A 14,878-nucleotide genomic window follows, 5' to 3' on the forward strand; every position below is an offset into this window, starting at 1 on the left:
TAAGTCATCAATAACAAGAAATCAAGGTACCGTACTAAGACAAAAGTTGAATTTCCTATAGGTTGAACTTATTAATAAGGTAGTTTGAAGTTGCATCGATTCATAAGATTACTCAATAACATATAAAGTGCAATTGATACTTCATTTTAATATTTTATTTTTATCTAAATTCATAATCAATATTCTAGAACTCAAACTTTTGGCTTTAATTGAAACTTTTCGAACACAGTTGACCTCTTTGGAAGCTGTCAAAAGAGGAACTTATTCTGACCATATCAGTATTATCAGAGATGAAGTAAATCTAGATTCAAGAGACATAGTTTTCGTTACTCTATGGTATTAAAAATTCGGGAGAGAAACAATTTTGGGTTGTTGATCCTTTCCCAATTGAATTGAATTGATTTCATGCATATTTGAATGAATGAAATGATTGATTGTATTTCAAGTTTTTGTAATAGTCATATCATTTTCTAAAAAATGTTGTTGAATCAATATTATTATTTATTTTATTTTATTGTTACGTGGTATGTTAAGTATGTGTATGTATGTGTCTACTTATCATTTTTAATAATATATATTTATTTTTTAATTTGATGAAGCCTGAATATGTTTGTTTGTTGTTTTCAGACAGTAATGTTGGCATTGGCGATGGTGTCAGCGCAATACAGCAATGAGGACTACAGCAGCGGGTCTCCGGTTCCCCCCCGACCAGTGATCCCTGGAGCCATCCCCCTGGACGGCCCCCCTCGGCGTCCCACCTTCAGGGCGCAGTCCAGGAGGTTCCAGGCCCCACCACTAGACGCTGATCCAGCGCCCTTACCGGTCGCTACAAGGGTAGGAGTTTCAACATTCATGTACCTATATATCTAGATCATTTAATCAATTTTGCAATTTCAGGCCATAAAGTCCTATTTAAAACGTTCAGTAGGTCTACGGCACAATGATACTGTCTGCGAGTTTTGAGGCTCATTCCAACAAGAATAATAAAACTCTTTTATATTAATGCACTACATTAAAGTGCAAAGAGTAAACAATCTTGTCAATGGAATAGAATTGGATAAAATGGGAATAACTAAGAATTTATTAAGATGAATGTAATCTTCAGAAAGATCAACTCAGTGGGTTTTTGTATCGTTCTATCAATCTTGAAAATTTCACTATTGGAGGAATTAGAACAGAAGAGAATTCTCAATTTTTATATTTTGGAAATTCACCAATGATATAATATTCTATTACTATTTCAATCAATTCTACTTTACCATCTTAGATGCTATGATTTCTTACAATTCTTATTGTATTTGAATCAATTAGAGGTCAATATTCAGATCATTCCTTACATACCGGTACTGTATATTGAAGAATGAGATGTATTTTGACGGTATAGAATTTCCTTTTTAAAACTGCGTTTTTCTATTTTTCAGATGTCAAATTTACTTGAATCAAGATTTTCGTCTTTTAGATTTTTCAATCAAGTCTAATTTTTCTTGTTTTACAGTTTTCATAAACAAGAGTCAAGATTTCTCTTTTTACATTTCATGCTCCCGGAATTTAGCTTACATTAATTAGAATATTATAACTTACTAGTACAAAGATAATTTCACTTGTACCGTACCAATAGTTCTACTTGAATCAAAAAACAGGATTTCCTTCTTCTTATAGATAATCTTGATCCAGATTTTTCTTAAATCAAGATTTTGCCTTGTTCCCGGATCTTCTTAAATCGATGAATTTTTGGCCAGATTGAGTTATAAAGATTATGATAATAATAAACTATTCAAGTGACATGGATATTATATTGTGTTCTTATTCCGAGGAAGAATATTTTTTCTTGAATAGCTAATCTCCTTCAATGGCAAATCAATTGTAGATTTGTGTGAAATGCATAGGCCTATTGTTGCCGGTTGCAGGTTCGCCGCCCCAACGGACGCACCGCCCGCATCAACAGCAACGTGCAGCCGTCAGCACTTCCCCCTCTACAGAGCTTCCAGCAGCTGGAGGAGCGCCCCATCCCCCCTCGGCCAGTGGTGGAGGAGCCCGAGGATCAGCCAGCCGAGCAGTCACTCGACAACTACCCCGACCCCCAACAGCTGGGCTCTCCCTCCGGCCCCCCACAGACCCCCCTCTACACGCAGCCCATCTTCCCCAAGCAGCAGGCTCTCCCTCGACCCCCCAAGCCCGCTGCACCCCCCGCCTTCCGCCCCGAGAGACCCGCTTTCATACCCACACCGTCACCCGACTCTGATTTTCCAGTTCCCAGTAGGCAACAGGTACAATCATATTTTTAAATCGTTAGCGTGTTCATTAACGGTAATCATGTACACATCACACACATGTTCATCATGCATGTTTTGTCATCACCGAGAGACTTCTTACATAAAATAAAAAACCAATAATATAAAAAAAAACAATTGGAGAAATACAAATTATAATGATAGAATAGTTATTTGTATATCTAGAGTGAAAAATGCCACTTTTTCTCCTTGAGGAGAAAGATTGATGCCCGAGACGAGGGCAACAACTTCCCTGAGGGAGAAGAAGCATTTTTCACTCATGATATAAACAAAATTTTTCCTCCACCTACATTTTTATAAAAAACTGCAAATAAAATATTTTTTTAAAACTTAAGTGACCAGTAACAAACAATGTGTTACAACATAACCTAAAAAGTAAACAGCTGGCTTGTGAATTGCAGTTCGCCGCTGACAGCGCTCTGTTGGCAAAAGTTGAAACAACAATGGCCGACTCAACTACAACTATGATGAAGTTCCCGTTTCAAATTGGATTAGTTAATGAGGAATATTTTTGTTGGCTGGAGTAGATATAAAAAGCTGGTCCTGAGCCCTTCGAGGATGAGCAGGCATGTTCAGACATGTCTGACCACCCCTTATCTAATCGAAACCTAACCTATAAAAATTTTTAATTTTCGATCCTTATCATGTCATGACACGTCTTATCCAATCTCTATGATAAGATAATAAAATTTTTAAAAACAGTTTTCCCTTTTATCAATTTTGCATGTCAATAGATGTTTAAGGCGGTAAATTCAAATATGAGATGTTCCATGGCTGATAAGCTACCAAATTAAGCTCCATGGGCCTGGTACTCCCTTTTTAAGGGTGACCAAAGATCTTTGAATATAATTTTTGAGTTTGAAATTGGTTTACAACCCACCTAAAGGTCCACTCACCTGTTATCATCATTACCTGCGCACAAGCCTAGAGCTCATGTGGGCATCATCTTCAGCCAGTGTTAATAAATAAGTGGGTGAGACTGTGGTAACCATGGTAACCATTTCAAATAGATTAAAAATAATGATTAAACTATGTCTATTTTTAATAATGTTATGGAAGAATAATCCCACCTCTCCACTTTATTGGTACCTACTATACCAAATAGAATAAAGTATTTTGTTTAATAACACCTTTTTATAATAGTGTCACAATATGTATGAATTAATCTAATATATTATGTTCCATTTTGAATGTTCACTATGTGTGTATAGAGTAGGATAAGGTAAGTAAGGTGAAATAATCAACACATTCACTTACTATAGTATATGTTTTATTAACACATAATATCTCAAATAAATTTTACAAACATAATATTAAGTCAACTTAATGAGTAGTATTTCTTTCAGAAAATGAATACATCAGCTCAGATAAATCGAATGTTATGCTTTCTTCCTTGTAGTAGTCCCAGATAGACCAATGATACTTCATTTTCATCACTACTATTGTAATTGTCAATGAATGTACTGGATAAATTGAATCTTGATAGTAAATAAATTATTATCTCTTCTTCCATGTGTCGTTTCGAAAGTGCTATAGTCCTATCTCCATGAATGGTAGAAACCTTTTTAAATGATATCACTCTGTATACTTCACCAATGAAGAGTTCTGAGAGCTTATAATACTCTCTCTTTTCATTGTAATCATTAAGCATTCTCTTGAAATCCATAATGACAACTGGAACCTGTTATATATGAGCTACTCCTTTTATAGGGACAACCCCCTCCCCTCCTCATCATCACATTGTACCACCAATTTTCAACTCAATTGAAAAATAATCCATCTTTCATTTTTTATACATGCTGCTCCATGTTCATTTCATTATAGGACAGGGAGAGAAAATGGATTCATTTCCAATGAATGATGTGATGATAATCTTTATTAAACTCAAGAATGACAGTTTACAATAAAAATAAAACATAAAATTCCTCCTATACAATAAACATGAGTAATAAAATTATAATTCAATTTCTGTGATAAAACCAGCCTACCAAATTCATGACATTATTCAATGAACACATTCTAATATTCCTTTTCCTATGATAGAAGCAACAGATGTTTAGATTATCAATTTGTTTGAATGAAGGACAATTGAAATCCTCAATGTTGATTATTGTATTTTCAAAGTATTTCTCCAAGAATTTTTTTTGTGAGACCTTTAGCATATATTATGTCATTTTCTGTAAGCCCACATCTAATTTGATGCAATAAGTCAGAGAGCTCCACTGATCCATCATCCCAATGTAAACCATGATAATTTCTTACTAGCCAATGGTATTGTCTTCTTTTATTAAAATTCAATGCACTCATTTCAAATCCTGATCGAACTAACCAATGTTGTACATAGCAACCATCAGTACTTATAATGGCTAGCTCGTCTTTAACAATGTACTCATTATAATTATCTTGATAACCTTGAAAGTCTATAATGTAACTGTTCATGTTGAACTCTACTATAATACTAACTAATGTAGCCTCAGTATTTAGCTTATAAAGTAAACTATTCCCCCTACTCCATATTAAATAACCCTATGAATCATGCCAGTAAGAGGACTATACTCCAAAATCCTATCGTGAATAATTAAACAGTAAGCTGCAGTATTATTAGGAAATTGATCAGTAGATTCAAATTCCAATCTTATATCTACAGAGCCCGTTTTATTAATAGCATCTTGTTGCTTGGAACAATCAATTACAGCTATAGGAGCTAAATTTTTGAACTGATTTCTTGTCAAGAGTGATGCAGGACAATAGCTTTTATTATAATATGACTGTTTGAAACTGACATAGGAATGGTATAGCAATAAAAACTGTTCTTTAACAACGAATTGGAGATACAAAAACCTAACCTCACAAAATGTTAATCGACTCCTTTCGCTGTGATGACACAACAATGTAATTCAGTGTGCATCATGCATGTTCTACCGTTAGTGGCCAGCCTAGTACATTCTATAAATGTATCTAATAATTGGCGTGGTAGGGATGTAGGGCTGACAATGTCACTTTTACACATTACGGCCAGTTTAGAGAATGTTTGAAGTGACCGTATTGAGCAAGAGCAGAGAAAACTACTATATTTTTTATCTGCTGTATTCTGTAGCAAGAGTTGAAAATGTAGAGAATAATAAATGGAATATAAAATATAGACTAATTGAGTAATAAATGTAGTCATATTAATATCTGATATTTATACAGTGTTCCACGAAAGGTGTAACAGCCAAGGACCGTGGATTTTACATGAAAATTTTAACAAAAAATGATCAGTAAAATTCTCTTATAACGATACTCAGTTTTCGAGTTATATAGGTTTTTAGATATTTCAAAAACGTCAATAACTAGAAAACTATTCGTCAAAATCTAATTCTAAAAAGGAATGTTTGGAAAGGTTACACCTTCTCAATAAGATGTACGGTACCGGTATGTAATTTATTTCTTCCTTATTTGTTTAACGTTTTTTTCGACTTTGTATGTGCGCTTAAAGTTGGAAAAGTAAATTCGTCGAGTTCAAAGAAAAATTTCAAACATTTGAACGCTCATAGAAAGTTCAAAATCGTCAAACAAGGGAATAAAAATGATATGAATCTTATTGGAAATTTCTACCTCTTTTCAACCATATACTTGGAATTAGATTTTGGATTTAGATTTGTTATTATAGTTATTGACGTTTCTCAAAAATATAAAAAATCTATATATCTTGAAAACTAAGGTCGATATAGATAAAATAAAATTTTACTGAACATTTTTTGCTTCAAATTTGATGTGTAATCTATGGTCTTCGGCTGTTCTAATTTCGTTTCGTGGTACACTCGAATTTATTGTCGCGTTTGAAAATGTTTGAGCAAATGTGATGAATGTGTGTGCAATGTTGCAGTTCCGTACAACAGCAGCACCTCAGCCAATAGAGCCGCAGTTCACAAGGCCGCAGCAACAGCAGAATGTGAACAGGGTACAACAAGTGGTCAGAAATCAGCCTCCCAAGCAACAATTCACCAAACCACAGCAGTATGAGAAAGAAAGGGAGCCAAGCCCTCCAAGGGAGAGAAAGCCTGTCGCTCAAGTCAGTGATTCACCTTCTTCAATAAATAAAATCTAAAATTTATAACAGGAAGATTTTAATTGTGAAAAGAAATTGAGAATAAATAGTTTATTATTAAGGATTTAGCAAAGATTGATTCGAACAAGGAAGGTTCCAAACTGATAGCTATACCAACCAAATTCCCAAAAATTTGAAATTGATATATTCTCGAGATGGATGGACATTTTCATCCTATTCAATTGATGAGAAGGTTCATCTAGAATGTTTGCACTAAAGACACAAAGCATGCTACCGGTGATGAATGTTTCAAAAAGTGGTTTCAAGAGAGCAATTATATTTTTGTACAGGTTCAGATGAGGATAGATGCATGGGTTTGCCTATCAACTAGAAAATTCAACAATGAAATCACTTCTGTCTACAAATTAGAGGAATGAATGAGATATTATAGATTCGAGTTCTATTGTAAAAGTGAATTCGTTTTGCTTTTTGTTGGTAAGGATTCCCTTATTAAGGGCAAGTCCCACCAACCCTGAGTATATAATTTAAGCCGTCAAGAGGCATCACGAATGTTATACATCAGCCAAAAAATATGCCGATACAATAGCACGTAAGTGACCTTGTTAAAAACTTTTCTTCATATCTGGATTCGAATCCGTGGCCTCTTGACTGCTACGCATGTAATATAAGGAGATACACGTTATAAAGCCAATGAAATGACAGACAGACAGACAAAAGATATTTATTTCAAAAAAATGCACTTTACATACAAAGTAATAATCTTATGTACTCATTATCAATATAAAACAACAACAAAGAATAAAATCAACCTCATGAATACAGTAAGCCAAGTAAATCTTTAGAAAATGGTCTGCATGGGCAAAAAATGCCTGTGCGCAAACCAGAGTTGCATATTATAAGTTTGTTAGAGAGAAAGGAAACACTAATTTTGCTGCATTCAGAATCCTATTTAATATTATTATTACGTACAGAGGATTATTGGATAGCTCAAAAAAAAATAAAAAGGTTAATTATTGTAATGATGCATACAGATTCCAAGAAAAGTAGTCAGGTTGTCACCACCAGCGAATTTATCAATTGAGGTAGGTATAATTTTTTGTTGTGATGATGTTTTCTGAATTGTCCACTCCCAGCTGTATTAAAAATTTCTTCAATTTCAATTTAAAGATAAAGGGTTAATTTTTAACCTTTCAAAGGTATAAAGGGTTGTCACTTTTCTGTATTTCCACCGCCATCTGGAGTACCGTATATAGCATGATTCAAGCAGAGATTAGATATGAGTATTCTTTCTCTATGATTCAAGTCATCATGGTGTATCTGATATAATATCAACTGTTGATTCTTTCTAATTATTATCAATTATATTTCATTCATCAAGAAAATATTTTTCCTTGATGTATTTCGATAGATTTTCTCAATTGAGATAAAATATTTTGTTAATTCATTAAGTTTTTTCATAGCGTGAATTTCAACGTTGCACAGTTGAATAAAGCCTATATCTCTTTTGTCTAATGACATACAAGAATAGCAACACCAATGATAATCGGGTAGGCCTACCTACTGACTTTATAACATGAATCTCACTATATTATAAATTATCCACTTGACCGCGGATCACTTATATTGTATTTCTATTCTAAGGCTAGGGCCACACGAGTGCACAAAGTGCGTCCGTTGCAACTTACTTTCTGACGTCCGTTGTAGAAATACATAGAACTGAATTGGTGACAACACACGAGGTACGTGCGTACCAAGTAACGGAAGTCGTAACGGACGGTGATTTTTGAACTGCGCAGAAATGCTACAACGCACGTCGAGACATGCAAAAGTTATTACTTCGTCTGGTTCAATTGCGTAAAGTCAACTGACGTTGACGCACCACATTCAACGCTCATGTGGTGTCATTGGCGACGGCCGCAAAAAGTAAGTTTCAACGGACGTACTATGTGCGCTCGTGCTGTGGCCCTAGCCTTAATCTTGAGCGCCACGAACACGCGCATTTCACTTTTCATCAGCTGAGGCCACGCTTAATATATCTGTACTTTACTTTTTCTGTACAAATACAGATATAATCAGCTTATGAAAAGTGGAATGCGCGTGTTCGTGGCGCTGAAGTCTGTAGATCAACATTTAGAAAAGAAATAAAATGTATGCAGCTTATGTTTCATTACTCAATATTGTAATAAATACTGTGATTGGTGTATCACTCCTGATTTATTGTATTTTTATCTAATATTTACTCCTATTGTTATTCATTTATTTTTTTATTCACAATCATAAATCATAATTGAAATATGATTGGGAGAAGACAACAGGCATAGCCCAAAACTGTCCTCTCCCACATTTTGACAAATAAAAGTTTCAAAAAAGAATGAGGTTAGATTTCACTTTTCACTTCTAAAAGTTATTGTAATAAATATGATGATTGGTGTTTCAGGTGCTGCGCAAATACAGGGAAGACAACGAGGACGGCAGCATCACGTGGGGCTTCGAGAACGACGACGGCACGTTCAAGGAGGAGACGATCGGCGTGGACTGTGTGACACGGGGCAAATATGGCTACGTGGACCCGGACGGCGTGCGACGCGAGTACTCCTACAGCAGCGGCATCCCCTGCGATAAGACGAAGCAGGACAACGAGGAGGCAGCCAGCAACAGCGAGGGATACATCGACTACCAGAACAACAGATATGTGCTGCCAAACGGCGACAGTGTCGATCTCGACAAGATGGTCAAGAACCGTGCCAGAAAGCCTGTCTACAGGAACTAGCGACTAGATTTACTAGAGTGTAAATGTGATGTGGCATATTAGCTATTGTATTATTACAAGTAGTTCACAAAGGAGAAATCCAATCGATAGAAAACAACCTTACGTATAATAAATATTTCAAATATCCAATGAAAGCTATATAAATAGAACTATGGACTTCTGTTACTGCAAATATTGACCGAAAAACTAAATAGCAGAAGGAAATTTGAAGAATGAAGCTGTCCAAAAACTGTGCCCAGACTGGGAATCGAACCCGGTACCTACCTCTCCGTTGCCGGTGGAGCGGCTTTCATTCTTCAAATTTCCTTCTGCTCTTTAGTTCTGCGGTCAATATTTGCAGTAGCAGAAGTCCTTACTTCTAATTATAAAGCTTTCATTGGATTTTTGAAATTATTATTATACGACAGTGATAATGTTCCAGCAGTTTGTTAACTGCAAATTCTAATAAATTTTCCAACAATGTTACACTTGAATTTATCGGAATTTTGTAACAAAAATATAATTATTTGTGAGAACATCTTCATCTTGATAATATTATGAACAGTTGAAGAGGTTAACCGACTGTATGTTTTATAAGTATTGTTTCTCCACTAAAATAATGTAGAAGAACTGATATGTATGGGTATGTGTAGGATGTGCCTATGGTCAGTATGGTATAACCTAAGTAGACACTGACGATCAGTTGAGCTTTAAAATCAGCCTAATAATGATGTTTTCATGAATTACAATCAAAGAATTTCCTGGTTTAAACATTTTTATATATCAAGATTATGTTCCGGTTGCACCAAAGACGGTTAAATTTTAATCGTTCTTTCAAGATAACCAATCGGAGAAGCCTTCTTTTCAAAAAAGACTTCTCTGATTGGTTATAGCAGATAACTCTTTGAAATTTTTCTATCAAATGGATATTCATCTTCAGACCTTAGGTACTTTGGAATAAATTTTTGAGTGATGTAGTGCAAGTAGAAGTCTGCCTGATTTCTTTAAAATATTGTAATTTTAGGTCAGTAATATAAGGAATGTTGTTTAATGTCAATTTTGTAAAATAAACTTCTTCTTTCAACTAAAATACTTGTGGTGATTATTGATCTTCATTATAGATGAAGAATAATTCCCTTATATGATTGGGAAGGAGATTAGAATAGCATAGATTCTATTCTATTAAAGTTGGACAATTCTGATAATATATATCAATGATTTCCCAAATCTATGACAATGGTGAATCAGATATATATATAAGTTATATAGCTAATTACTTATATAGTCTGCACTCCTCATTCCATTATTGTTGATGTAGCATAGTTGTAGTGGAAGGTAACATTGTATTTAGTAGTCAGCAGTTCCAAGCTAGCGGACATAGCGGACGGAGCTCTATCGCGAGATATAAAATTATTGTAATATGTGGTTAACAAATAAATTCATTTTTTAAAAAGACTATTTGATTAATCGCAATCTTAACTTATAATATATATATATATATATATATATATATATTATATATATATATATCATATATAGAGGAGTAAAACAAAATAATAAAGACCGAGGTCCAAGTGAATTAAATTAAAAAATATAAATATATTTGAATTCAAATAGATAATAAACTTTGTAGAAAAAATGGTTATTCAATAGAATTAGCCAATCGGGCAAAAATATTTATGCTACTTTAATGACATTACAACTATTTTTATTCTGTAATCATACATTCTAAAAGTACAAGAAAATTACAAATTTTGAAATTGATAAAACTATGATTAAATTGTGAAAAATGTGGTACTTGAGATCAAGTTTTATTAGAAGAAAATAACATTTTTTTTTTAATGTAAAGTTAGCGCAACTTGGCTATCAAAAAGCAACCATACCGTTAGGCTTTAAGAATAACTAGTACACTTTCGTGGGATTAAACAATTCAAGTTAGAAAAAATAGAAAAAAGAATGTGTGCGGAAAGTGTTAATACTATTTGAAAGTTATTCTATAATCTTGAAGGAATGTTGAGATATGTGAGAGAAATTGCGAAACAAATTAAATGAACAAAGAACAAGCTCATAGTTCGTCATCCAATCCCAAATCATCTTCAGGAAAATCTCCAACTTCAACATAAATTGGTTTTACAAAGCCTCCATATTTGGGTGGACAACTGAAATACTGTTTGCCAGCCACCCTGTAAGAAAAAAAATGTTTAATCCAACAATAAAACCAATGTGAAACAGCATATTTTTATAGAAACTATATAAGACATATAACTTTTTGAAACAATTTTCGACGGTACAAAGTTCTTCCAATTACGCTCAGTATCAAAAATACATCATACCCAAATTCAACAAGCAATTATCAAGATGAGAGCTAAAACAACGATAAAAACAGACTACCGAGGTTTTATACTCAGAGACAACTCTTTTGAAACAATCATCCTCGCATTAAACAACCTTCAGTGTTCAAAATCTGTGAAATAATTGGTATATTTTGTATTCAAATACATTTTTTGTTCTGAAAATCTCTCAATTTGAAACACAAGTCCCGATTTTTACTTTTCAGGACGTAGAAGAACTTTAATGTCCTTTCATTAGGATAATTTTTCAACATGAGTAATTTGAATTGAAGGAGAGAGTGAAAGCAGTTGTTTGCATTAATATTATCAGATTGTTATGAACGTTTGTAATCCCTTAGTCATACTTTGACTTGGTGAATGAAAATAAAAAATAAATCTTAAAGTAGGCTGTCAAATAAAGCAGCAAGCCAACCTTACTCATGCAAGTGCTCCTCATTAAGATTGAAAATAATGAAGAAATAGAAGCACACTAGAAAATAAGGAATTAGAATATTGTAGCCAGTGATAGACTTGGTAAACTTATTACAATAGTGAACTTACGTTCCGTTATTTTTTCCCATGGGTTCATCATATTTTATGCCAACCCACCACCCAGGTTTGAATTCGGTTTTACCTGTTTAAAAAATCAAACTTTATTAAGGTTTTCACAAGCGAAATATATTACAATTATAACGTTAAAACAAAATACAAATCCCAATTACCAGCAAGGAAAAATCCTGGGTGCGAGTAAGAGTTGTTAATATTTATAGCCTATTTATAATCAATAAAAAAAAATGAAAACACATAATAATAATAATAATGGAATGATGTATTAGTCCGGGCGCAAAATAATGTGATCATTTTCAGGTAAAAACCGTGGAAAATTTCTCAATTTCTTCGTAAGAAATTAATGGAAATTATAATGAATTATGCAAATGAATTAATGAAAATGAGGAGCACAATGATGTTCAGAATCAGTCAAAATAGAGGAAAACATCTCGGAAACAAGATGGCCGCCAAAATTTTCAGGGCTTTCTTTTATCGCTTGTATTTTGATAACCGTTCACGATATTTCACCGTTGATTGCACAGAAATATTTGAAAAATCTCTCTACGATTTTTATGCAATAGAATTTTCCTCTAAAACACATATTACTTTCCTTGCCCTATTACCATAGGTAAGAAAATTATTGCTTTCCGAAAAAAATTAAGGTTCCCCAATTTCTAAATTTCCATAAGTTTCAAGGTCCCCTGAGTCCAAAAAAGTGGTTTTTGGGTATTGGTCTGTATGTGTGTGTGTGTGTGTATGAGTGTATGTGCGTCTGTGTACACGATATCTCATCTCCCAATTGACTTGACATTTCTAACTTAAAGTCCTTACACTATAAGAATCCGACACGAACAATTTCGATCAAATGCGATTCAAGATGGCGGCTAAATTGGCGAAAATGTTGTCAAAAACACGATTTTTAGCGATTTTCTCGAAAACGGCTCCAACGATTTTGATCAATTTTAAACCTAGAATAGTCATTAATAAGCTCTATCAACTGCCACAAGTCCCATATCTGTAAAAATTTCAGGAGCTCCGCCCCATCTATGCAAAGTTTCATTTTAGATTCCCAATTATCAGGCTTCAGATACAATTAAAACAAAAAATTCTAAGTGGAAAAGAATGAGCATGAAAATCTCTACAATCAATGTCTTGTAACATTTCCACCTAGAGTTGAAAATAAGCTCGAAATTCGAGAAAATGTGATTATTCAATTGCAAACTGTTGCCAACTGTTGATTCTATTAAATCATTCACTCAGAATGAAGAGATAGCAGATCTCGTGTGTCTCAAGCGTTATTGACCTGTCACCAGCTGGCTCAGATCTTAGAATAGTAGACTTGAGATGCGCGGGTACACTAGCGTCAGACGGCAAGGAAAGTTGTTTAAGTGCGCCACACCAGATTTTTTTATTAGTTATAACCTCCCAAACTCCTACAACAATAGTTTATCCCATTTTCTCAAATTTCTTTCTATTAAAACTTCTCTTGTGGCTGAGATAAAGGGGGATGTTAAATCTAGGAAATTTGATATTTTTCTCAGCTTTTAAATTGTGGCGTGCGTGGCGAGCATGACAGTGCTCTCCAGTAGAGCTGCCACCACCAGGTTTTTTGGGTCCTGGGCCCTGCTACTTTTATAGGATAATATTATTAAATAAATACGCAAATTCACCAAAACAATCTCACTCTATTGAAAAAATCCCATAACAAACATCTATACTCTCTCTCTCTAAACATATCCACTCCTCAATCACATTACTAAAAACTACATCTCACTATCTCAAGCACAACCTTCCTCTAGCGCGTCTCGGAACGTTCTCTCTCTAGTTTCGCCTCTACGCGGTCATCACTCTCTCAGCTCACCAGTTCAAAAGTCCAATTTGGTGGCCTGAGTGATGACTCCGCTATTCTAATAATTAATATCCTATGAGAGCGGGGTGTTTGAATTGTTACATCACCCCTCCGCATGAAAAAGATGTGGCATATACAATTACTGGCACATCTTTAAACTAAGTTGAAATCAAATAAAATTTAAATCTTGACAATATCGTTAAATATAGTTGATACATTTCCATATTCATTACATTTTAAAAATTTATATAATAAAATTCAAGGAGAGAGAGTATCATACTTATACATTTGAATGATGAATCTAGTCTAATTTTACAAACAATAAATTATTGGCACAGAGCAAAGCAGAGTCCATCTTAACACATTAGGCTACCATAAAGTTCTCCCACATAAAGTTTTAAATTTCTAATCATTATAGTCCCCACCACACATTGGTCACTTTTGAACACCCAGCGATTTTGAAACTGTTGAGTTGACTCTTAGGCAGTGTCGTTGCCGAATGTTGTCTCCTGCATTATCTTCTCGAGGTGACCGCCTCCTTCAACTCGGATGGTGGTGTACCTGTGGCTCTGTTGCTCTGGCCTCTCTGTCCGTTCGCAAAAGGCACTCCTGCGAGACAACACAAAAACTACGACCAGTATCAAGCTTATACTTATTATACATATTATTAAATACAGCAATAAATTGTCAATTTTCTATTACACTAAACATAAATTATTCTCATGTTTCAATATATTAGATTTTCCTAAGTCAATGCTGATGACTTTATTGAATAAAGTAGGCTTCTTCATACTTATAATATCTTACTTTCAAAACTATTTTCATCTCCTAAATTAATTTTAATATATAATAATAGCATAAGGTATAAATATACTACAAGTTTTCATAGTTCCTTTGGTGTGAATTAAAGCAAGACATGAAAATTCTTCAATAATAGAATATTATGCATTTCGTTTTCATTCACAAAATTAGTGAATCAAAGTTTCATTATTGGTTTTCTCATGGGCATGTTTAGTTTTTTATTATTAGTTTCAATCACACAAATCATTCTTCCACAAT

General features: G+C 34.0%; 1 protein-coding gene and 1 long non-coding RNA gene across 2 annotated transcripts; one reads left to right on the top strand and one right to left on the bottom strand.

Annotated features, from left to right (window-relative positions):
- Positions 1–601: 601 nt before the first annotated feature.
- Positions 602–10,181, top strand: LOC111046419 (proline-rich receptor-like protein kinase PERK9). The gene is made up of 4 exons (XM_039445173.1): positions 602–834; positions 1,908–2,267; positions 6,160–6,345; positions 8,780–10,181. Exons 1-4 carry the CDS (start codon positions 607–609, stop codon positions 9,110–9,112), a joined length of 1,107 nt encoding a protein of 368 aa, XP_039301107.1. The 5' UTR covers positions 602–606; the 3' UTR covers positions 9,113–10,181.
- Positions 10,182–10,763: 582 nt separating this feature from the next.
- Positions 10,764–12,132, bottom strand: LOC120356264. Its single transcript, XR_005573976.1, has 2 exons — positions 11,983–12,132; positions 10,764–11,274 (listed from the first exon to the last, which is right to left on the bottom strand). It is a non-coding gene; the product is annotated as an uncharacterized LOC120356264 (long non-coding RNA).
- Positions 12,133–14,878: the final 2,746 nt, after the last annotated feature.

This window comes from Nilaparvata lugens, unplaced genomic scaffold, assembly GCF_014356525.2.
Source record: "Nilaparvata lugens isolate BPH unplaced genomic scaffold, ASM1435652v1 scaffold6316, whole genome shotgun sequence".
NCBI classification, from domain to species: domain Eukaryota; kingdom Metazoa; phylum Arthropoda; class Insecta; order Hemiptera; family Delphacidae; genus Nilaparvata; species Nilaparvata lugens.

Coding starts and splice junctions, on each gene's coding strand:
- LOC111046419 (XM_039445173.1), top strand. CDS start 607: ATGTTTGTTTGTTGTTTTCAGACAGTAATGTTGGCATTGGCGATGGTG. Junction 835..1,907: donor CCTTACCGGTCGCTACAAGG/GTAGGAGTTTCA, acceptor TGCCGGTTGCAG/GTTCGCCGCCCCAACGGACG. Junction 6,346..8,779: donor AGAGAAAGCCTGTCGCTCAA/GTCAGTGATTCA, acceptor TTGGTGTTTCAG/GTGCTGCGCAAATACAGGGA.